The sequence below is a fragment of the Carcharodon carcharias genome, chromosome 3 (genome assembly GCF_017639515.1).
Source record: "Carcharodon carcharias isolate sCarCar2 chromosome 3, sCarCar2.pri, whole genome shotgun sequence".
Lineage (NCBI taxonomy): Eukaryota > Metazoa > Chordata > Chondrichthyes > Lamniformes > Lamnidae > Carcharodon > Carcharodon carcharias.
Window position 1 is genome coordinate 135,039,837 of NC_054469.1, and position 24,527 is coordinate 135,064,363.

At 43.3% G+C, this 24,527-nt stretch overlaps 1 protein-coding gene across 1 annotated transcript in view; it reads left to right on the forward strand.

Annotated features, from left to right (window-relative positions):
* LOC121276335 (dynein heavy chain 11, axonemal-like) overlaps window positions 1–24,527 on the forward strand; it is a 564,873-nt gene that overhangs the window by 167,852 nt on the left and 372,494 nt on the right. The window contains exons 27-29 of the mRNA XM_041184616.1: window positions 2,285–2,376; window positions 4,487–4,613; window positions 9,732–9,884. Coding sequence (XP_041040550.1) covers window positions 2,285–2,376; window positions 4,487–4,613; window positions 9,732–9,884 — 372 coding nt within the window. The remainder of the gene's footprint in view (window positions 1–2,284; window positions 2,377–4,486; window positions 4,614–9,731; window positions 9,885–24,527) is intronic.

Below are 24,527 nucleotides of genomic sequence, written 5' to 3' on the forward strand. Positions count from 1 at the left end.
CACTGTGCTGCTCATGGTTCATAATGCTTCAGTGTTTTGTTTTGTCCAAAAATTTTGAAATTGTTCTCTCTACACCAAGGCCTAGATAATTCATATATTTCAGGAAATGCTAGGATCCCAATACCAACCCCTGGGGAGCTCCACTACAAATGTTCCTCCAGCCCGAAAAACATCCATTAACCATTACACTCTGTTCCCTGTTACTGAGCCAATTTTGTATCCATCTTGCTACTGTCCGTTACATGAGCTATAACTTTTCTCACAAGTCTGTTGTATGGCACTATATCAAATGCCTTTTGGAAGTCTATGTACACCACATCAACAGCATTGCCCTCATCAACCCTCTCTGGAACCTCTTTGAAAATCTCCTGCAAGTTATTTAAACATGATTTTCCCCTAAGGTATGCATGCTGGCTCTCCTTAATTAACCCGCATTTCTCCATGTGACTATTAATTCTGTCCTGCATTATTGTTTCTAGAAGTTTCCATACCAACGAACTTAAAATGACTGGTCTTTAGTTGTTGGGCTTATCCTTATCCCCTTTTTTGAACAAAAATGTAAAGTTTGCAATTCTCCAGTCCTCTGGCACCACCCCTGAGTCTAAGGAAGACTGAAAAATTATGGTCAGTGCCTCTTCAATTTCCACTCTTGCTTTCCCCCATGTTCTTGGATGTATCTTATCCAGTTCCGGTGCCTTGTCAACTTACCGACAGCCTATCCAATACCTTGTCCTTATCAATTTTGAACCCTTCTAGTGACTGAATTTCCTCCTCTTTTACCATGGTCTGGGTAGCATCTTCTTCTTTGGTAAAGATAAATGCAAAATATTCATTCAATATCCCAGCCTTGCCCCCTGCCTCCATATGTAAATCCTCTTTTTTGTCCCTAATCAGCCCTACTCATTCTTTTATTATTTATATGCCTATAGAAGACTTTGGTATTTCCTTTTATGTGAGCTGCCAGTCTCCTTTCATACTCACTCTTTGCTTCTCTTATTTGCTTTTTCACCTCCCCTCTGAACCTTCTATATTCAGCCTGGTTCTCAACTGTATTTTCTACCTGACATCTGCCCTAATCACACTTTTTCTTTTTTATCTAAATTTCTACCTTTTTTGTCATCGAGGGAGCTCTGGATTTATTTGGTGGGAAACTTCAGATTCACTTATGGCTGACCAAAATGAGTTTGCCCTAATCAGCCTAATTTAAATATTTCTGGTTGGCTCACACTAAAGTTTGGGGAATTCCCATGAGATTTTGGTCTCCAGAAGTCAGGAGCAGGCTTGAATTGGGAATGCCACCTCCAGAAGCAAGCCCCCAGCGGCAACGGAGGCGTGTGGGTGGTGAGGTGGTCTGGCTAGAAGGCCCGCCTCAGTCTGCTGGGACTCTGTCCCACTCCTTTATATGGTCGTTAGGCCCCCTAGCCCCCACCCCTCACTGCCTCCCCTTGTCTACTCCATGCAGCTTCCATACACACTCTTGCAGGATCCACTATGTTCAGGCCCAGTGAGACATACAATAACAGGCAGGTCTTCCAGGAGTGGAAGAAGCTGTTTCCTAGCCAGGTGAACATAAAGTGTGAGGTTTAAGGGAAGTAAGGGTGGTTTCAGTCAGACCATAGAAACTCAGCTCTGTGAGTTTGGGAGGGGCCGAGGGTTGAATGAAAGGACGTGTGATCTTGCTTTGTGTTACATGCATTTGAATAAAATGTTTGGAAGTTGGATTGATCAAAACCTATTGGTGGTAAAAGATAGAAATCTCCACATTGTTGGGACCATGTAACACGTGGTGTCAGAATTGGGATCAAGTCTCTAAAGTAAAAGATGAAGGAAATATTGAGAGAACTGGTGCAGACTACACAACCTCTGCCAGAAGCCCCTGTGCTCACACAAGAGAGGACCACCAAGATCCTTGAGGCCCAATGGGAGACCACCTGACTACTCATGAAGGAGGCTGGCCAGAGTTGAGTAGTTGACACAAAACGTCTTCTGGATTTTATGTCCCCAGCCTGTCAAAATCATTGAGCTCTGTCTCATGCTCTCTCACTGAGCTCAGTCTCTCTCGTGCCCTCTCCCACTCACTGAGCTCAGACTTTCTCTTTTCCCCCTCCCTCCTTTAATGTTGACCTGGCAGGGGAATGTTTGAAATTCTACTCCCACTGCAGATTTGGTTATTTTTAAAGGGGGTCATATCTTTACTCATGGACCTGAACCCTAATTCACCCTGCTACATTAGTTATTAATTCATTTCTAAACAATTATTCCTGCTTTTACTTTTTTAATAAAGGAATTAATGTCTGAAACAGCCCAAACAAAGAATGTTATTGAAGCAACAAATAAACCAAAATTATATGAAAAACTTGAAGCTCTCCAGCAAAGGTAAGATTTTAAAAATATTGCGTTTTACACATTCAGGTGTGTATGCTTACAGCCCGGCATTTCTACCCTTTCTTGTTGATTTGGGCCCCTTATAATTAAAAGTGGATAATTGGAGAGAATCGTTTCACTTTTGAGAAATAGTAGTTCTTTTCTTTGATAAAATATATATTTTTTCCCCTGATAGTATTGTAGACTGAGCTCCAAGGGTAATTCTGCACCACTGAGGGACTCCACCACTGCAAAACCAGAAATTAATTGATTACAGTGGGACATTTCCTGCAGCACCCAAAGGAGAAGGAGCTGCATTTAAAGGGACGGAAGCCCTAAGAGGATCAGAATAAAATGTAATGTTAATGGCTTGGAATAATGCCATATTGGACAGAAATAGCTGATGTAAGAGGGGCATGCAAATGGGCTGTTAATACCACCAAATTTTGGACATTAAAGTTTCTAGAACCTTATACTTTTGGGACAGACAGAGCACTTCCAATTACAGCAAAAATTGCGTAATTTCTTAATTGTTTTTTTCTTCTTTCTGAACATTGTTGGGTCTGCTTTTCTTGGCATTTTCTGTTTTTCTTTCAAAAAGCCTGAAGAATGGATTTCCCATAAACTCAATGGAACTGTCAGAGTATGACGATTTTCTGCCCCTATTATCTCACATCACTATTGACCCAACATGTTTTCTGGGCCCTTTTTAAAACTGTGCCTTAAAGACACGAATGATCTTCATGTCCAGTGTGTTTGAGCATGCTCAATGCCCAGTAACAAGGTGAAAGAAAAAGAGGAGAAGCACCATGATGTTGGGTCTCTGTCGCTTTAGAGTTATCCCAGGAATTTTGGGGCTTCTCTTCAGTCAGGGGTGGCATGCCTGGAACTACAAGAAAAGAAAGGGAACATAGGTTGGAAGAAGTTTTTCCTGTGTTCCAATTTCATCTCCCTCCACATATGATAGAAGGGAACCCAACTGCAAAAGCATTGGAAGAGCTTGGTGATGGATTCCCTTGGAGCAGAGGATCTGAGGAGGGGGGGCAAGGCAGCAAGGCTGTGGAAGCCTAAGAAGGTAAGGAAGCATCTGGGTCCGGAGGCATTCTGTTTGCTGTTTGTAGATAGCAGTGAGCAGGCTGACAGACTTCTCAGTGCTACATTTCCACCCTAATTTCTAGATCCTGCCCAGTTGAGTTGATTTTGTATTCTAATGATCTCAGTCCAGAAATATAGATGGGTTCAGGTTTCTGCATGCAGAATGCACTTCAAGTATGCGCTGTGTACTGGTGCCCAGGGAAAGGGAAACTCTCAAATCTGCCTCACTCTTGTGCTGAAGTGCACAATATACATAATTCTCATTCTTCATTTTGAAGGCAATAGTATTATATTGAAAACATTTAATTATAACTTAATTAGAAAGAACTTGTATTTACATTGCACCTTTCAACTTCTTGGCATTTCAACATGCTTCACAGTCAATTTTTACACTTTTTTCGTGCGATGTGAGCCTTGCTGACAAAGACAGCATTTATTGCCCATCCCTAATTACGCTGAAGTGGTGGTGAGCACCTTCTTGAACAGCTGCAGTATATGAGGTGTAGGTACACCCACAATGCTGTTAGGAAGGGAGTTCCAGGATTTCGATCTAGCAACAGTGAAATAACAGTGATATATTGCCAAATCAGAATGGCGTGTGGCTTGGAGGCGAACTTGCAGGTGGTGCTGTTCCCATGCGTCTGCTACCCATGTCCTTCTTGGTGGCAGGGGTTGCGGATTTAGAAGTTACTGTCAAAGGAGCCTTGGTGAATTGCTGCACTGCATCTTGCAGATGATACATACTGCTGCTACTGTGCATCAATGGTGGAAGGTGTGAATGTTTATGGCGCCAATCAAGTGGGCTGCTTGGCCCTGGATTGTGTTGAGCTTTTTGAGTGTTGTTGGAGCTGCACTCATCCAGGCAAGTAGGATCTATTCCATCACACTCTTGACTTGACCCTTGTAGATAGTGGACTGCCTTGGAAGTCAGAAGATTTATTAAGTATTTTTAATATTTTTGAAATGTGGTCACAATTCTAATCAAGGGAAATTAAGGTGCAACTGAATATCTCTTTTTTTCCTGTAGGTTAGCTCTATGTGAAAAAGCTTTAGCTGAGTATCTTGAAACTAAGCGTTTAGCTTTCCCGAGGTTTTACTTTGTGTCCTCGGCAGACCTACTGGATATCCTTTCCAAAGGAACACAGCCTGTACAGGTATGCAAGCAAATGATTTGTTGTTTTTAGTATTATGCAAAAACTATAAGAAAAGCTACAGAATTGTTTACATCTTTTCTGCATTGCAGAAATCAGAGGACTGATCTTGCAAGTTCACGCAGCTGACAGTCGAGATTCCCTGCCAACAGTGCAAACTTGGCAAATAATTAGCATATTGAAAAATATGTCAAAGTCAATAGTAATCCATGCAATTACAGCTAAAGAATGGATTGTTTGTAAAGGGTCTGGATCAGAGCCATTAATTCATTTTTGAAACTGTCAGCCAAGAATATTGATATAATTGAAGCACTGTTTGAGTTTTTCACTGTTTGATTCAGTGGTGTCAAGGATAGGTGATGAGGATTGAATAGGTCGTTGCTCTATTTTGAATGTTGGTCTCTTGAGAACTGCAGTGGTATCATGGAAAGGTATGCACCATTGAAATGCAAAAATACAATTTGATTTCCAGGCTTAATAAAAGGCTAAAAATGTTTTTGTAATATTATCATAACAATCCTTAACAGACTTGTATTAAAATTCTCTCCCAACTTAGGTGGCATTAATCCATTTATTTTGATATTATTTAACAGGCTGGATTTAGTGTTGACAGACAAAACTTTCAGTGAAAAAAAATCACCAAATATACTAGTAGATTAATGAAATGAAAATGTGTATTTGCTTGTCTTAAAAATACAATATCCACTAGATTGTAATGAAGAAAACTCTTGGCACTCTCAAAAGATGTGCTGAATTACTAACATTGAGTTCACCCACTGTAGTTTGTGTAAGATTTCATTTAAAGACTGTCAATATGGTGGAGTTTGTAACTCTGGATACACTGAAACTGTTACTTGTTAATCAACGGAATATTTATTATTGTCCTCTGATAAATATTGTATAATAGGTCATATATAATATATAAAATATTCTATAATATAATCTGTTCCTCACAGAGAGAGAGAAATTATTTTTATCCAATCAAAGTCTGCATGATACTGGAATTTCATTAGAATTATAACATGTTCCTGCTTAAAAGATCTGTTAATGATTTAGGATTGATAGTCGCGTTCTTTTTCTCTTATTTTTATTGTTAATTTTCCCCTTCTCCTCCTCCTCTTGATGACGTTGAGTCCTTGCTGGAGTACAGTTTCATGGATAGTGAGCAACCTTTGGTACTTGCATACCTTCATGCATGATCTGGATTGTGGGTACTGACTATGGGAATTGTCCATTCAAACTAGGCCCTGTCCTCTCCAATGTTGGCAGAAGTAAATGTTCCACAGAGTCTTTGTATAATAAATACAAGATCGGGCATTCCTTAATTTACAGTCCTTCCGATAGAGGTGCTGACCTCGATATTTGGGGGAGGTAGAGAGGTTACAGGTCTGCGACTGGGTAACCCGGAAATAGTGGAAAGGTGAAGATGCTGCTGAATTATTTCACTATGACTGCATTATTTTTTTTAACTCCACTTACCACCTGGCAGCTGTCCAGATTGAAAGGCTGGTTAACTGCTGGCAGGAAAGCCTGCAGTAGAAGGCTACAGCTGGCAGCTGTCACCAGCAAAGAAGACCAAGTATTGGTGGGTAGGGAGGTGATGGTTGAGTTGCCTCCCTGAGGAGGGAAAGAACATCAGGGGAGTTGGTCACCGGATAGTGTGCATTTCAGGGGTTGGGGTGGTCATGGTCATTGGCTGATCACAGAGAGGGAGAGAGTACAGTCAAAAATTGCTTCAGGAGCTAGGGTTTGGGGAAGCATTCCTGCTGGCCTGGCCCACACTCAGTGCCCTAAATAGCACTCAGCTGCTGGATCAGGCAGCATTCCTCTCCCCCTTGCCCCATGCCCCTTCCACTGCCACCTGCCCCCTCTCCCCACCCCTGCCCCTACCCCTGGCCCCAGTCTGCAGTCGTTTCTTTTAAATGGCTCCCAAGATATGAGCAATGGAACTTCATTTAAATATTAAACCACTGATCAGCCTCTCCAGAGTAGGTTATTCAGCTGATCCCTAAAGCTTCTGCAGTTGAACCTGAGGTAAGTATGTTCATGTTGGAGTTGGGATTCATAGTTTTAAACCATTTAACCTCTTCTACCCCCCTCCCCCCAGGGCCCTTTTCCATCCATCATGGGCCGGTGGGGGGTTAAAGTCCCTCACTGAGACATGTTGTTGTACTCTTATTGACCTCAGGCTGAGCTCAATGGTAGGTGAGGGCCAGGATTTTCTGTGTCCACCAGTGTCAGGCATGTTCAGTGGCACGACCTGTTTCACCAAGGTGTGAAACCAGTTTGCGATCATCCGCTCAGCCCGCTGACCATCATAATGTTTCCCGCCAGCAGACGTTGGGAAACTCATTGCAATACATCAGCATATCATTATGAGGCCAGCCTGCCGGACTCATCGCCCCACTCCCTCCACTACCCGCCGCCACCCCCCACCCCCAAATCCCCCAACCACACCGCTGGATCGTCTGCCCATGTTGGCGGGAAAACACACCAATGTGTTTCACAACAGCACATAAGCGACGTTTCATCCGGTGGCCTGCAGTTTGCTTGGGACTTCAAGGTTTGTTTGCCTACCTTGCTTTGGTCAGCACTCGCAGTCATCAGCACCAGGCTTCACAGACAGCACCACATCACTTTTAGGGGGGCTCATGGGTAGGTCTCTACCTACCAGATCAGCCATAGGTGGGTGGCTTTTCAATGGCTGCGGGGCTAGAGTTTGCTTGGGGAAGGCGGAGGAGTGGCCTCAGGCAAGGAAAGAGGCTGCAGGATGAGAGCTGTACTGGGGAAGAAGGGTTTCCCAGGGTGTTTGTGGGGTCACATGTTGACCTGTGCAAGTGGCCTCAAAATAGTGAGAGCTGAGGAGGGAGTCACCAGAGGAGATGAGGCCAGATGGACATGTGCGGGTAGATATGTGAGAATGGGTGGTGATATTCCTTGAGCTGGCAGTGAGTGAGATGCCAGTGAATGTGTGATGTGCTTGAGTGTGTGAGTTTAGAATGATGAGTTGTTTGCCATATCCTGGTGCACGGATGAGATCATTCATCCTGTATCTGCACTGGATGGCCAACCTCTTCTGTACAGCATTGGCACTGACCACTGCTCCTATTGCCTACCAAGCTGGAGTGGTAATGTAGCTGCCTCTCCTATGGCCAGAGCGGGGATAAAAGACATCACAGCGGGCCTCCATGACCTCCAAAAGGCACCCAAGGGCTGTAGTCGTCTTGTCTTTCGGGGCCATGTCCTCTTTGCTGCAGTCCTGGGCTGGGAGCACAGAGCACAGCTATACTTTAAATATGGTGCCTGGCGTGATGAAGCAGCAAGGTGATGACGTGGCGGGTGAATAAGAGACCGCCCACCATGGAAACGGCATGTTTCCCCCGAATGTATGAGTAATACGGCAGGTTTGGGACAATACTGCGTGAAAACCTGCCAGCATGGCCGGCAGGTAAAATGTCGTTTTACTCACCTGCCACCACACTTAGTGCAAATCTGGGACGATTCTGCCCAGGAATCAAACTGAGAACCAGTCTATAGTCCAGCCTGCCTTGACCAAATGTGTTTTCAGAGGCAAATAACTTTTGTATAATTTCCATGTTATCTTTTTCACGGACAGCATTATGTTGTGTGTAGTTACTACTTTGTATAACAAAGACAAGGTTTAAACATTTAAATTAGCATACAAATCCTATTCTATATATAGGCGTTCTCTGTAAATACTAGTTAGTTGCAGCTATTTGAATGGTGTGAGCACTTGCAAAACAACCATTTTTTTTTAACCAAACAAGCACTGTCTGTGAATTTCTGTTGTACCATGACAATTTAATTGTCTAAAAACTGCAAGCGCACAAGGTGGTTATTGTGCTTTTAATTGTTTTGGACAGTTCCACTGTTGAAGATGTAGACTACAACAATGAAATTTAGCACAATAATTAGTTTGTTATTGAAGTAAATTTATGTTTTTGGCTTTTTTCGTTTATGATTGTAACAAATGGTAGCAACTTATTTTGCTCAGACTTTTGATTTTCATTATTTTATTATTGTGATCATATTTACAATTCTTGAAGGCTTGATCGTACGAAATAGTAATTCAGTGAATTCACAGCCCCCTCACCTTGTGTGCTGAGTTTTGCCATGCTGTCCTGCTCCCACATCATGGCTAAAAAGCTGCGGGGCGGGGAACAAGCCTGCCCACGATCCCTACTGCTGCCCTGCAGCAATTTAAAGATGGGAGCAGTGTTACTCGCCTTAAGGCAAAATTTTGGCCCCATCTTAGCTGCCGGCCAACCAGATTGGGCTGGGCTCTCTGCAAGTGGGGTTAGAAGGTTCAGGGGCTGAGTTCTAGGGGCTGGGGGAGGGTTAAAGGAGGGTACCTCTGAAGGGTCCAGGGGATCCATAAAGAAGGTTCCCCTCCTCCTTGCCTGATGTCAGCCCACGCAGCTAAAGCTGCCAGGCATCCTACATGGTGTTGCCCCCTCCCCCACCCCCAACCCCACCACCACCCACCACAGGTGAAATACTAGCAGGGACGGCTTGGTCCTTAAATAGCCATTAATTGGCTGTGTAAGGGTCTCAATAGGCCCAAGAATGGTGGGGCTGCCCCCGCCCCCAGTAAAATTTCAGACTGGTTGGGGGGTCTGAACCGGGGGCCCCTCATGATTTTGAACACCTCTATCGATTCTCTTGTTAGCCCTCTCCTCTCCAAGAAGAATAGTCCCAACTTCTCCAATTTAGCTTGGGAGGTGGGTGGTTAGTGGTGGGAAAGTCACCTGCTGGATTTTAGCTGCCTTCCCACCTTCAAATTCTCTGGCAGGGGAACAAAAATTCAGGCCATTTTGTGTTGGTTAGAGAATTGGTGCTGCACAGTTGTAGACCTATCTGTGACTTAGATTCTGTGCTGGGAGTGCACGATGAACAAATTTGCTTTTAAGAGGTTTCTACAATGTAGGTTAGGATAGCAAAATCACTGCTTTTTGTATAACATCATACCAGCAAAAAAATATATTGTTTCAGTTAAGATTTTGCCATAAAGTTGCTGACAGAATGAACTACACTTGGTATCCCAAGGTTGTCCTTTTAATCTCTCAGCCACAGCCTAATTGTGAAAATATTGTATTTTAGGTTACTCGCCACCTTGCTAAACTCTTTGATAACATGGCTGACCTTAAATTTGGAGAAGATGGAGAAAAGGAAATAAATAAGACTGCGATAGGAATGTACAGTAGAGAGAAAGAATATGTCCCATTCCAAGTAAAGTGTAAATGCACTGGGCAGGTAAGACTGATAAAAGACTTGCAGTTCACAACCTCAGGATGTCCCAAAGCTCTTAAAGACAAATGAGTATTGTTGTAATGCAGGGAACAAGGCTGCCAATTTGTGCACCTCAGGGTCCCACAAACAGCAATGTGATAATGACCAGATAATCTATGTATTAAATGTGAATTCAAAATCACGGAATTGTTGCGGTGCAGAAGTAGGCCATTCAGCCCTTCGTATCTGCACCGCCTCTCTAAATGAGCTTTATGACTCAATGCAATTCTCCGGCCTTTTCCCCGTAATCCACATTGTTTCAATGAAGTACTCATCTAAAGCCCTCTTGAATGCCTCGATTGAGCTTGTCTCCACCACAATTCCAGCAGTACATTCCAGAATCGAACCACTCGCTGTGTGAATTTTTTTTTCTCACTTCACATTCGCTTCTTTTGCAAACCACTTCAAATCTGTGCCCTCTCGTTCTCGATCCTTTTATGAACAGTTTCTCCTTATCTACTCTGTCCAACCCCCTCATGATTTTGAACACTTCTATCAAATCTCCTCTTAGCCCTCTCCTCTCCAAGAAGAATAGTCCCAACTTCTCCAATTTATCTTTGTAACTGAAGTTTCTCATTCCTGGAACCATTCTTGTAAACCTCTCCTGCGCTTTCTCCAATGCATTCACACCCTTCCTATACTGTGGTGCCCAGAATTGTACACAATACTCCAGCTAAGGTCTAAATATTGTCTTATACAAGTTCAGCATAACCTCCTTTTCCTTGTACTCTGCCCCTATTAATAAAGCCTAGGATACTGTATGTTTTCTTAACTGCTCTCTCCACATGTCCTGCCATCTTCTATGACTTATGCACATATACACCAGGTCCCTCTGCTCTTGCACACCCTTTGGAGTCATACCCCTTGTTTTATACAGTCTCTCCTGTTCTTACTACCAAAAGGAATCACCTCACACTTCTCTGCATTGAACTTCATCTACCACCTAACTGCCCACTCCGCCAATTTATCTATGTCCTTTTGAAGTCCTTCACTGTCCTGCTCACAGTCTACAATGCTTCCCAGTTTTGTATCATCCGCAAACTTTGAAACTGACCCCTGCACACCAAGACCCAGATCATTAATATGCATCAGGAAAAACAAGGGTCCCAACACCGACTCCTGGTGAACTCCACTACAAACCTTCCCCCAGCTGGAAAAATATCCATTAACCATTACTCGCTACTTCCTGTTACTCAGCCAATTTTGTATCCACATTGCTACTATCCCTTTTATTCCATTAACTGTAACTTTTCTTGCAAGTGTGTTATGTGGCACTGTATCAGATGTCTTTTGGAAATCTATGTACACCACATGTGAGCAGCATTACCCTCATCAACTCTCTCTGTTACCTCTTCAAAGAACTCCAACAAGTTAGTTAAGTGCAATTTCCCCTTAAGAAATCCATTGTGGCTCTTCCTAATCAGCTCACATTTTTTGATGTGACTATTAATTGCATCTCGAATAATTGTTTCCGGAAGCTTCCCCACCACTGAAGTTAAACTGACTGGTCTGTAATTGCTGGGCTTATCCTTATGACCTTTTTTGAACAAGGGCATAATGTTTGCAATTCTCCAGTCCTCTGACACCACCCCGAGTCTAGGCAAGGCTGAAAGATCATGGTCAGTGCATCTGCAATTTCCACTCTCACTTCCTTCAATATCCTTGCATGTATCTCATTTGGTCCTGGTGTCTTGTCACCTTAAGTACCGACAGTTTATCCAATACCACCTCCTTATCAATTTTGAACCCTTCCAGTGACAGAGTTTCCTCCTCTGTCATCATGGCTTGGATAGCATCTGTTTCTTTGATAAAGACAGATGCAGAGTGTTCATTTAACACCTCAGCCATGTCCCCCCTGCCTCCATGTGTAAATCTCCTTTTTTGCCCCTAATCAGCCCTACTGCTCCTTTTACCACCCTTTTACTATTTATGTGCCCGGAGAAGACTTTGGGATTCCTCTTTATGTTGGCTGCCAGTCTTTTCTTATGACCCCTCTTTGTGTCTCTTATTTGCTTCTTCACCTCTCCTTGGAACTTTCTGTATTCAGCTTGGTTCTCAATTGTATTTCCTACCTGACACCTGTCATAAACACACTTTTTCTTCTTTATCTTAATTTCTATCTCCTTTTTCGTCTGGGGACTCTGGATTTATTTGCCCTCCCTTTGCTTTTTGAGGGAATATACCTTGGCTGTGCCTGAACCATTTCTTCTTTGATGGTAGCCCAATTTTCAGCTACAGTTTTTCCCGCCAACCTTTGGTTCCAGTCTGTCTGGCCCAGCTCCGTTTTGGCCCTGTTGAAGTCGGCTCTCCCTCAGTTAATTATTCTTACTTTGGATTGCCCCTTGTCCTTTTCTACAGTCATCCTAAACCATATGACACAACGATCACTGTCTCCTAAATGTTCCCCCACTGACACTTGATCTACTTGGCCCTCCTCATTTCCAAAAATCAGGTCTAGCAGTGCCTCCTTTGTTGTTGGACTGGACACATTGTGCTGTAGAAAATTCTCCTGAACATACTCTAGGAACTCTTGCACCTCGTTGCCCTTTACACTACCACTATTTGGGTAATTAAAGTCCCACATTATAACAACTCTCTAATGTTTGCACCTCTCTGTAATTTCCATGCAGGTTTGTTCTTCTACGTCCTTTCCTATGGACTACACCGAGCAATGTAATTGCACCCTTTTTGTTCCTTAACTCCAGCCAAATTGATTCTGTATTTAAACCCTCTGGGACATCCTCTTTCTCCAGCACTGCAGTGCTCTCCTTAACCAATACAGCCACCCCTCTTCCTTTCCTTCCTGCCCTACCTTTCCTGAACACCTTGTACCCAGGGATATTTAACACCCAGTCCTGCCCTTCCTTGAGGCATCTGCTATTGCCACAACATCATAATTCCACCTGGCAGTCTGTGCCCAGTCTTATTTCTTATACTCTGTGCATTCACATGAAGCAGTCCATGTCCAAATCCAGGAAGACCAGGACAAGATCCAGGCTTGGGCTGACAAGTGGCAAGTAACATTCGCACCACACAAGTGCCAGGCAATGACCATCTCCAACAAGAGAGAATCTAACCATCGCCCATGACATTCAATGGCATTACCATCACTGAATCCCCCACAATCAACATCCTGGGGGTGACCATTGACCAGAAACTGAATTGGACTAGGCATATAAATACTGTGGCTACAAGAGCAGGTCAGAGGTGAGGAATCCTGCGACGAGTAATTCACCTCCTGATTTCCCAAAGCCTGTCCACCATCTACAAAGCTCAAGTCAGGAGTGTGATCGAAACATAGAAACTAAGAGCAGGTGTAGGCCATTCGGCCCTGCTCCGCCATTCAAAATGATCATGGCTGATGGCTGATCCTATACCTCAATGTCAAATTCCCGCTTTCCCTCCATACCCCTTGATGCCCCTAATGTCCAAAGATTTATCAATTTCTTTCTTGAATATACTCAGTGACCCGGCTTCCACAGTCTTCTGTGGGAGAGACTTCCACAGGTTGACCACCCTCTGAGTGAAGAAATTTTTCCTCCTCTCCGTTCTAAATGGCCTGCCCTGTATCCTGAGACTGTGGCCCCTGGTTCTAGACTCCCCAGTCAGGGGAAACATCCTCTCCGCACCCAGTCTTTCTAGCCCTGTTAGAATTTTATACATTTCAATCAGATCCCCTCTTGTTCTTCTAAACTCTAGTGAATACAGACCCAGTGAAATCAATCTCTTCTCATACGACAATCCTGCCATCCCCAGTATCAACTTAGTGAACCTTTGCTGCACTCCCTCTATGGCAAGTATATCCTTTCTTAGGTAGGGAGACCAAAACTGCATGCAATGCTTCAGGTGTGGTCTCTCCAAGGCCTTATATAACTGCAGTAAGATATCCATACTCCTGAACTCAAATCCTCTTGCTGCCTTCCTAATTGCTTGATGCATCTGCCTATTTACTTTCATTAACTGGCGTACAAGGACATCCAGATCACTTTGTACATCCACATTTCCCAATATATCACCACTTAAATAATACTCTGCCTTTCTGCTTTTCACAGCAAAGCGTATAACTTCACATTTATCCACGTTATACTGCGACTGCCATGTGTTTCTCCACTCACACAACTTGTCTAAATCGCCCTGAAGCCTCCTTACATCCTCCTCACAACCCCGCCCAGTTTTGTATCATCAGCAAACTTGGAAATATTGCATTTCGCTTCCTCATCCAAGTCATTTATATATATCGTGAGTAGCTGGGGCCCAATCATTGATCCCTGCGGTACACCTCTAGTCACCGCCTGCCACCTGGAAAAAGATCCATTTATTCCCACTCTCTGTTTTTGGTCTGTCAATGAATTCTCAATCCATGCCATTAAGTTATCCCCAATTTCATGTGCTTTAATTTTCCCCACTGGCCTCTGATGTGGGACCTTATCAAAAGTCTTCTTGGAATCCAAATGCTCCACATCTACTGGTTCTCCCTTATCTATTCTACTAGTTACATCCTCAAAAAGCCCCAGTAGATTAGTTAAGCATGATTTCCCTTTTATAAAGTCATGCTGACTTTGTCTAATCCTATTAATGCTTTCCAAATGTTCTGTTACCATGTCTTTTATAATAGATTCTAGCATTTTCCCCACTACTGATGATAGGCTTACTGGTCTGTAATTCTCTGCCTCCTCTTTTAAATAGTGGGGTGACATTTGCCACTCTCTGATCTGTAGGAACTGCTCCAGAGTCTATAGAATTTTGGAAGATGACCACCAATGCATCCAATATTTCCAGGGCCACTTCCTTTAGTACTTTGGGATGTAGATTATCAGGCCTTGGGGATTTTTCAGTCTTTAACTTTGTTAATTTCTCTAGCATCATTTTTTTTACTAATACTGATTTTCTTCAATTCCTCCTTCTCACTAGACCCTTGGTTTCCTAACATTTCTGGGAAATTATTTGTGTCCTCTTTTATAAAGACAGAACCAAAATATGTGTTGAATTCTTCTGCCATTTCTTTGTTCCCCATTATAATTTCCCCCATTTCTGACTGTATTGGACCTACATTTGCCTTTGCTAATCTTTTTCTCTTCACATATTTATAGAAGCTTTTACAGTCAGTTTTTATGGTTCCCTGCAGGTTTACTCTCATTCTCCGTTTTCCCTTTCTCGATCAATCTTTTTGTCCACTTTTGCTGAATACTAAACTGCTCCCAATCCTCAGGCTTACTGCTTTTTCTGGCAATTTTATATGTCTCCTCTTTGGATCTAATACTATCCTTAATTTATTTTCTAAGCCATGGTTGGGCCACCTTTCATGTTTTTTGAGCCAGACAGGAATGAATAATTGTTGTAATTCATGCATACGTTCCTTAAATATTAGCCATTGCCTATCCACTGTCAACTCTTTTAGTAAGGTTTCCCAATCCATCATTGCCAACTTGCGCCTAGTTTCCTTTATTTGGATTCAGGACCCTAGTTTCGGATTCAACTTCTTCACTCTCCATCCTAATGAACAATTCTATCATTTTATGGTTGCTCTTCCCCAAGGACAACAAGATGGTTAATTAATCCTTTCTCATTGCACAATACCTAATGTAGGATGGCCTGTTCTCTAGTTGGTTCCTCAACGTATTAATCTAAAAAACCATCACGTACACACTTCAGGAAATCCCCCTCCACAGTATTATTGCTAATTTGGTTTGTCCAATTAATATGTAGATTTAAGTCACCCATGATTCCAGTTGTGCCCTTGTTGCATCCATCTCTAATTTCCTGTTTGCCTTCCCTGACATTACTGTTTGGGGGCCTATAGACAACCCCCACCAACGTTTTGTGCCCTTTGGTGTTTCTTATCTCCACCCATACAGCTTCCACATCATGATTTTCCGAGCCAATATCCCTCCTCACTATTGCATTGATTTCCTCCTTTACTAACAATGCTACCCCACCCCCTTTCCCTATTTGCCTGCCTTCCGAAATATTGAATACCCCTGGATCTTCAGCACCCATCCTTGGTCACCCTGCAGCCATGTCTCGTAATTGCAACTATATCATAACTATATCTATTTGTGCTATTAATTCATCTACCTTATTGGGAATGCTCCGTGAACTAAGATACAATGCTCTTAGACTTGTTTTTTTTTAACCTTGTTAGTCATCTTAGCTTTATTTTGCATTATGACCTCATTTGTTTTTTGCCCTTGTTTTTTCTGCCTTCCACTTTTGCTTCTTACTTTTCTGTCTTTTGTTTCTATCCTTGTTTCCTCCTCCTCTTTCTCCCTGCTCAGGTTCCCACCCCCCTGCCATTCTAGTTTAAACCCTCCCCGACTGCACTAGCAAGCACCCTCCTGAGGACATTGGTCCCAGTCCTGCCCAGATGCAACCATCCTGTTTGTACTGGTCCTACATTCCCCAGAACTGGCCCCAATGTCCCAGGGATTGAATCCCTCCCCTTTACACCATTTCTTCAGTCACATATTCCTCTGATATTTCCTATTATTTCTACTTTCGTTCGCTGTGGCACTGGTAGTAATCCTGAGTTTACTGCCTTTGAGGCCCTACTTTTTAATTTATGTCCTAACTCCCTATATTCAGCATGTAGGACCTCATCCCTTTTGTTACCAATGTCATTGGTACCAATATGTACCATGACCACTGGCTGTTAACCCCTTCAGAATGCTCTTCAGCCTCCCCGAGACATCCTTGACCCTGGCATCAGGGAGGCAACATAACAACCTGGAGTCTCTTTTGCGGCTGCAGAAACGCCTGTCGGTTCCCCTTGCTATTGGATTGCTTTCCACTCCCCTGGATGAGTGCAGCTCCAACAACACTCAAGAAGCTGGACACTGACCAGGACAAAGCAGTCCACTTGACTGACATGCCATCCACAAACATTCACTCCCTCCACCACCAATGCACAGTAGCAGCAGTATGTGCTATCTACAAGATACACTTCAGGAATTCACCAAGGCTCCTTAGACAGCACCTTCCAAACCCACGACCAGTACCATCTAGTAGGAGAAGGGCAGCAGATAAATGGGAACACCACCACCTGGAAGTTCCCTTCCAAGTCACTCACCATTCTAACTTGGAAATATATCACCGTCCCTTCACTGTCGTTGGGTCAAATTCCTGGAACTCTTTCCCTAACAGCACCACATGGACTACAGCGGTTCAAGAAGGCAGCTCACCATCACCTTTTCAAGGGAAACTATGGATGGGCAACAAATCACAGATTCACACAGTGCAGGAGAGGCCCTTTGGCCCATCGAGTCTGCACCGACACATGAGAAACATCTGACCTACCTACCTAATCCCATTTACTGGCACTTGGCCCATAGCCTTGAAGCCTTGAATGTTATGTCATGCCAAGTGCTCATCCAGGTACTTTTTAAAGGATGTGAGGCAACCTGCCTCCACCACCCTCCCAGGTAGGGCATTCCAGAACGTCACCACCCTCTGGGTAAAAAGGTTTTTCATCACATCCCCCCTAAACCTCCTGACCCCCACCTTGAACTTATGTTCCCTCATGACTGACCCTTCTACCAAGGGGAACAGCTGCTCCCTATCCACCCTGTCCATGCCTCTCATAATCTTGTACACCTCAATCAGATCGCACCTCAGTCTTCTCTACTCCAACGAAAACAACCCAAGTCTATCCAACCTCTCTTCATAACTTAAATGTTTCATCCCAGGCAACATCCTGGTGAATCTCCTCTGCACCCCCTCCAGTGCAATCACATCCTTCCTATAAAGTGGCAACCAGAACTGCACACAGTACTCCAGCTGTGGCCTCACCAAGGTTCTATACAACTCCAACATGACCTCCCTACATTTGTAATCTATGCCTCGATTGATAAAGGCAAGTGTTCCATATGCCTTTTTCATCACCCCACTAACATGCCCCTCCGGTTTCAGAGACCTATGGACACACACGCCAAGGTCCCTTTGTTCTTCAGAACTTCCTAGTGCCATGGTGTTCATTGAATACTTCCTTGTCAAATTACTCCTTCCAAAGTGTATCAGCTCACACTTTTCAGGGTTAAATTCCATCTGCCACTTATCTGCCCATTTGACCATACAGTCTATATCTTCCTGTAGCCCAGGACACTCAACCTCACTGCTAACCACCCGGCCAATCTTTGTGTCGTCCGCAAACTTACTAATCCTACCCCCCACATAGTCATCTATGTCGTTTATGTAACTGACAAATAATAGGGGACCGAGCACAGATCCCTGTAGTATGCCATTGGACATTGGCTTCCAGTCACTAAAGCATCCTTCTGTCATCACCCTCTGTCTCCTACAACTAAGCCAATTTTGAATCCACATTATCAAATTATCCTGTATCCCTTGTGCATTTGCCTTCTTTATAAGCCTCCCATGTGGGACCTTGTCAAAGGCTTTGCTGAAATCCGTATAAACTACATCAACTACACTACCCTCATCTACACACCTGGTCACCTCCTCAAAAAATTCAATCAAATTTGTTAGGCATGACCTCCCTCTGAGAAAGCCGTGCTGACTATCCCTGATCAAACCTTGCCTCTCCAAGTGGAGATAGTTTCTCTCCTTCAGAATTTTCTCCAATAGTTTCCCTATCACTGACGTGAGACTCACTGGCCTGTAGTTCCCTGGCTTATCTCTACAACCCTTCTTAAATAGTGGAACCACATTAGCTGTTCTCCAGTCCTCTGGCACCTCCCCTGTGGCCAGAGAGGAATTAGAAATTTGGGTTAGAGCCCCTGCAATCTCCTCCCTTGCCTCCATCAGCAGTCTGGGACACAAGTCATCCAGAACTGGAGATTTGTCCACTTTTAAGCCTGCCAACACCTCCAATACCTTTGAGTTCTGTCAAAGGGCCATGAGGACTCGAAACGTAAACTCTTTTCTTCTCCGCCGATGCTGCCAGACCTGCTGAATTTTTCCAGGTAATTCTGTTTTTGTTTTGGATTTCCAGCATCTGCAGTTTTTTGTTTTTACCTCCAATACCTTGTCAGTCCCTATATCAATTTGCTCAAGAACCTCGCAGTCTTTCTCCCCGAGTTCGATACCTTCATCTTCATTCTCTTGGGTGAAGATGGATGTGAAGTATTCATTCAACACTCTAGCGATGTCCTCTGGCTCCACCCATAGATTGCCCCCTTGGTCCCTTATGGGCCCTACTCTTTCTCTTCTTATTCTCTTCCCATTGATATACTTTTGAATATCTTGGGATTTTCCCTTTTATCAGCCAGAGCTTTCCCATATCCCCTCTTTACTCTCCTAATTGCTTTATTAATCTCCACCCTTTACTTTCTATACTCCACTAATGCCTCTGCTGAATTGCTTCCCTTGTACCTGCTATAGGCCTCTCTTTTCCTTCTCATCGTAACCTGAATATTGCCGGTCATCCGTGGTTCTCTGGGCTTGTTACTCCTTCCTATCGCCCTAGAGGGAACATGTTGAGCCTGTACCCTCCCCATTTCCTTTTTGAATGCCCCCCACTGCTCCTCTAGATTTCCCCACAAGTAGCTGTTCCCAGTCTACCTTGGCCAGATCCTGCCTTATTTTACTAAAATCCTCTCTCCCCCAATCCAAAACAATTTTTTGCAACTTGTCTATTTCTTTGTCTGTAGCAAATTTATACTGTACCATGTTGTGGTCGCTATCACTAAAATGGTCCCCCACCACCACCTCAGCCACCTTTCCCGCTTCATTCCCCAGAATTAGGTCCAGCAGTGCGCCGTCCCTTGTTGGACCCCCTACATATTGACCTAAAAAGTTCTCCTGTACACATTTCAAGAAATCCACTCCATCCAAGCCTGTCTATCCCAATTAATGTTGAGAAAGTTGAAATCACCTAATATAGTTACCCCATTGTAACTGTTTTGACAACCTCCACAAATTGTGCACATATTTGCTCCTCAATTTCCCGCTGACTATCTGGGGGTCTATAATAAACACCTAACAATGTGGCTGCCTTTTTTTTATTACTCAGCTCTACCCACAAAGCTTCATTTGATGCCCCCTCCAAGATATTGTCTCTCTTTACTGCAGTAACGGACTCCTTAACTAATAATGCAATGCCTCCTCCTCTTTTACCCCCTCCACTGTCTCGCCTGAAGATTCTATATCCTGGAATGTTGAGCTGCCAATCCTACCCCTCCCTCAACCACATCTCAGTGATGGCTGCTATATGACAATTCCAAGTGTCAATTCTCACCCTTAACTCATCTGTTTTACCTGTAATACTCCTGGCATTAAAGTAGAGGTCATCTAGCCTTGCCTTACTCCCTTGAAACTTAATGCAGCTGTACTCCCTCTGACTTGATTGTTTTACTGTATTATGATGTGTCCCTATTCTGCTAACATTCTGTCTCCCCTCGTCCTGCTGAATTAGTTTAAACTCCTCCCAACAGCACTAGCAAACCCGCCCGCAATGATGTTAGTCCTCCTCTGGTTAAGATGTAGACCGTCCCACTTGTACAGGTCCCACCTTCCCCAGAAATGGTCCCAGTGATCCAGGAATATAAAACCCTCCCTCCTGCACCAACTCTTAATTTCTGAGCTCGCTAGCACGTGGCACCGGGAGTAATCCAAAGATTACAACCCGCGAGGTCTTGCTTTTTAGTCTACTGTCCAACTCCCTGAATTCTTGATGCAAGACCTCATCCCTCTTTCTACCTATGTCAATGGTACCAACATGTACCATAACCTCTGCCTTATCACCCTCCCCCTTCAGGATGCCCTGCAGCCGTTCAGTGACATCCCAGCCAGCAAAGGCCACATCCCATGAATGATTAAAAAAAACATAGATGCAACATTAATCTGATTTAGCCTTCATTACTTTCTCCCTTACTCTGACTCCAGCTATTAACTTACTATTCTCTGTTGTAATGCTATCTATCTAACCCAGTATTGGCACACCTTGGTATTACTCTCTTGATATTCTCATCTGGTTCTCACACCCCTGCCAAGTTAGTTTAAAGCCCCCCCAACAGCACTAGCAAAATTCCTCACAAGGTACCCAGTCCTGCACTTTTAGATTTTTAAAAAATAATTTGCAAGAGCACTAACATTTATTGGTGCCCTTTCTTGGTGATTATTTGCATTTGCAGTTGATGTTGCCGCAACTTAGAACATATCTGCAATGAAGCTGCACGGTAAATTATAAAACTCTTGATAGGTACATTAGAGATACAGAGAATACACAATGATTATATCCAGCTGTAGAATGGAGGGACCAAGCTACAGAAAGACCAGCATCATGTGACAATAGATGGTATTAAAGAAAGGTGAAATGTACCGTGCAATTCTGAAGGGCACACCTTGAAAAAAACAAATGTTACAACAGGGAGTGGATCTGTAAATACAATGCTAGAAACTCTTCACTTGTGTAAGTGTTTAGAAAAGGGTGTCCAATTTTAAAAATAAACAATGAGAAATACTGTCAATTATCTTTTACCAATACATATAGATATCCAAGGATATATGTCTGCCTGACAAGCTTCACAATGGTATTCTTAACCCAAATCCATTTGCCTGCTGGAATTGAAACACAAAAGTAAGCTCAGGAGAATATAACAGATGTATTGCAACAGGCTACAAATAAACAATCAAAATGTCAGCTCATAATTATTGCCAAACTCTTTATGCACACCCAAAATTGGAAATTTTAACGTATTCACCTGCTTTTCTAACTGCAGCTTTCAAGGTGGTACACATTTTGTTCCACTATGCTTATATACACCCACTCACACAAACTGGTTCAAACCTATGCATTATTTATCCAAAATTTACTCTTGTAATCCATATTAATCTCTCTACTTCAACAGTTATTTTGGAGAGAAGACTAATTGTGACATGTAACAAGTGAAAATTCTTACCTACCATGAAGTCATAATGGAGTTTACATGCTAACTAGAGATGTGCAATAAATGCTATCTGACATCATCACCCACAGATGATGAGCAAATAAATATAATTTAAAAACCATCATCAAACCTCCTTTCGCTGCCCAAGTTTGTTGAACGTACTATTTCCTCTCAGCTCCATGCTCACTTTTTGCACAACTCACAAAAAAGTTGCCTGAACCAAAGTCATGACTAGCACAGGAGCTCAAAGATTTCCTGCCCTGCCATAAGTGTTGAGGTCCCCTCCTCACTTGCTGCATTCAGGTGAGGTCCAAAAGCGATATCAGTTTTGGGTGCGCAGTGTGGCTGCTCAGCCAACTTCATGCTTGTTTTGGAGCCAAAGTTAAAACTCCCCCAATACCCCAAGACAGTCCTTAGTTCTGCTATTTTTTGGGGGGGTGCTGGATGGTGGTATTAACATTTTCAAATTAGACAGGTTAACATTCTATTAAATAGGAAAAAAGTACCATATGAATAATTTCTGATTTTTTTTGGTGAAAATTGAACATTATCATTAACAAAGAACTGTCAGCCTGTCTCTTGATCTCTCTTTCTCCCTTTCACATCTCTTCACACCCCACTCTTTGTCTCCTTTTTTGCTGATTCCCTCTGTCAGAATAATACATGTTCTGACGTTTATAGAAGATAAAATAAAAGGTACAAAAGATCTGAAATTAGTTGATTGTCATATTTTCTCTTTCTCACTAAGCCATACATTGGAGTTGTCACATTTATTAAAAACACTAAATTTTTGCACAATTATGAGTTTTGAATTTGTACTCTTGTTTCTCAAAATTATTTGAAGAACAGCTACTAAGCAGAAATATAATGAAGCTGAAGAAAAATATTACATGACAGCAGCTGAATGAGTGGCACTGATTTAAAAAAAAAGTTGATAATTATTTCATCACTAAATGTAGGCATAGGAATTTACAATGGCAAAAATTGACCCATGAGGGGAGACTTTCCTGGGTCTAGGTGCAGGCTTACTGGTTTACCTTGTTCCAGAACATTTTGGAAAATTCAGGTAGGTCAGACTCACTAATGTACAGAAACCTGTTCAATTTTCTTCATGTTTAAATTAATGGAGTGAAAATGGGTTAGATTAACTCGGCCCCCCTGGAAATGGGATTGGAGATGGTGAGGGCGGGCAGCCAATTAGGCTGGGTAGGGTCCCAATGAAGGATGACTTTGAAGAGTTACAGGAAATTTCCCACCAGCGGATCAATCCCCCCACCCCTGTCAAATTGGCTGTATGCGGAGCTCTCGATGCCACACCAATGCTGCTTCTGAGCCAAATGTGTCATGCCCCAATGAGGGGCTGTTTGGATGAAAGGCCACATTCATGGCTGCGTTCAATCCTGCAGAGGGGTTTTCCCCACCGGCTTTGGGAGTCCTCAATACAGCATTTCTGGGTTGGGCAGCGACAGTGTTTCAGTATTGAGGCACCCTCCTGGACTCTGACATGCTTCAGCAGTGCCGCCTCTGTTAGTGGGACTACTGAGCCTCCAGAGCTGCTGGCCCTCATGGGCCTCCAGCCTTGGGAGACCTACTTAAGGATGGTGGATGTGGAGGTGGCTAATTTGAAGTCCGCCTCTAGAAAGATTGCACTGCCTGTCTTGCTGCTGGCAAGCGCGGGCGTGGGCTCCCATTTGGTCACAGTGTTAAGATCCTAAAGCCCATGAAAAAATGCTGCCCAGTGAGCCAGATTTCTTTGCAGGCATGAGCTCCAAACCCATCCAAGTTTTGGATTTCCAGCATCCGCAGTTTTTTTGTTTTTATCTCAAGTTTTTCAATGGTGGATGCAGAAGTAAAATTGTTGATACAGATAGATATGACTCATTAATTGCACTTTTTTAAAGGTAAAAATGAGGAAGAAGGTTTACAGAGGTTGAGTATGAATGTGTTTTTTCCCTTGAACCATTTCATTGTGTCCCCATGGTCCTTAGCGTCCTTAGTAAGGAGAATATGCTCCAGCCCTGGTATGCTGAAATTGGTTAAACGTGCATAAAAATAGCTGTCGGTTGCTCTTCTAATAATTTATTTCCTTAATTTTAGCAAGTGCTTGCATCTACTTGAGAGCAATACCTCTGCAATCAGAAGCATATACAAAAAGATTTGCAGCAGGTTCCCTTATTGCATCACTCCACCAGTTTTACTTGATTATCAAGTTGTAGAAAGTTTATTGTCTGAACCATACAGGGCCAGAAATCCTCGGACCGATTCTGCCAACAGAAGCGTAGCAGCACAGGTGCTGATAACGTCCAACACCTGACCCTGTCACAGTATCCAAGGTCAGGACAGGTCCACTTAATTTGGATGCCAAGTGGGTGTTCTTTGGAGAGCAGCCGTTGTCAAAGCAGCACTGGTTGGGCATGCATTCTGCACTTGGTGAACCTGATGAGGCTAATTTTTAAAGGACTACCCAATTGGCCTCATTTGTAAGCCTGGACCCAACTCCGGGCACTGAACAGCCATGTTTACTGGTTTATCCTGGGATCCAGGTCATTTAGAAACACAGAGCTTGAGGCTGAGGAAATTCCAAACATGGGAATTTATTTCCCTTGAGCCTCCCCCTCTGACATCAAGGGCCAAGTTTGGAATTGATGGATGTTGCCCTTGTCCCAGATTCCTGCACAAATTACAAGTCAGGAATCTGAGCATAACCTCAGTGTTCCTATCAGAACTGTCGCCTCGGTCAAGTCTCCTGTACCCAATTTGTGCT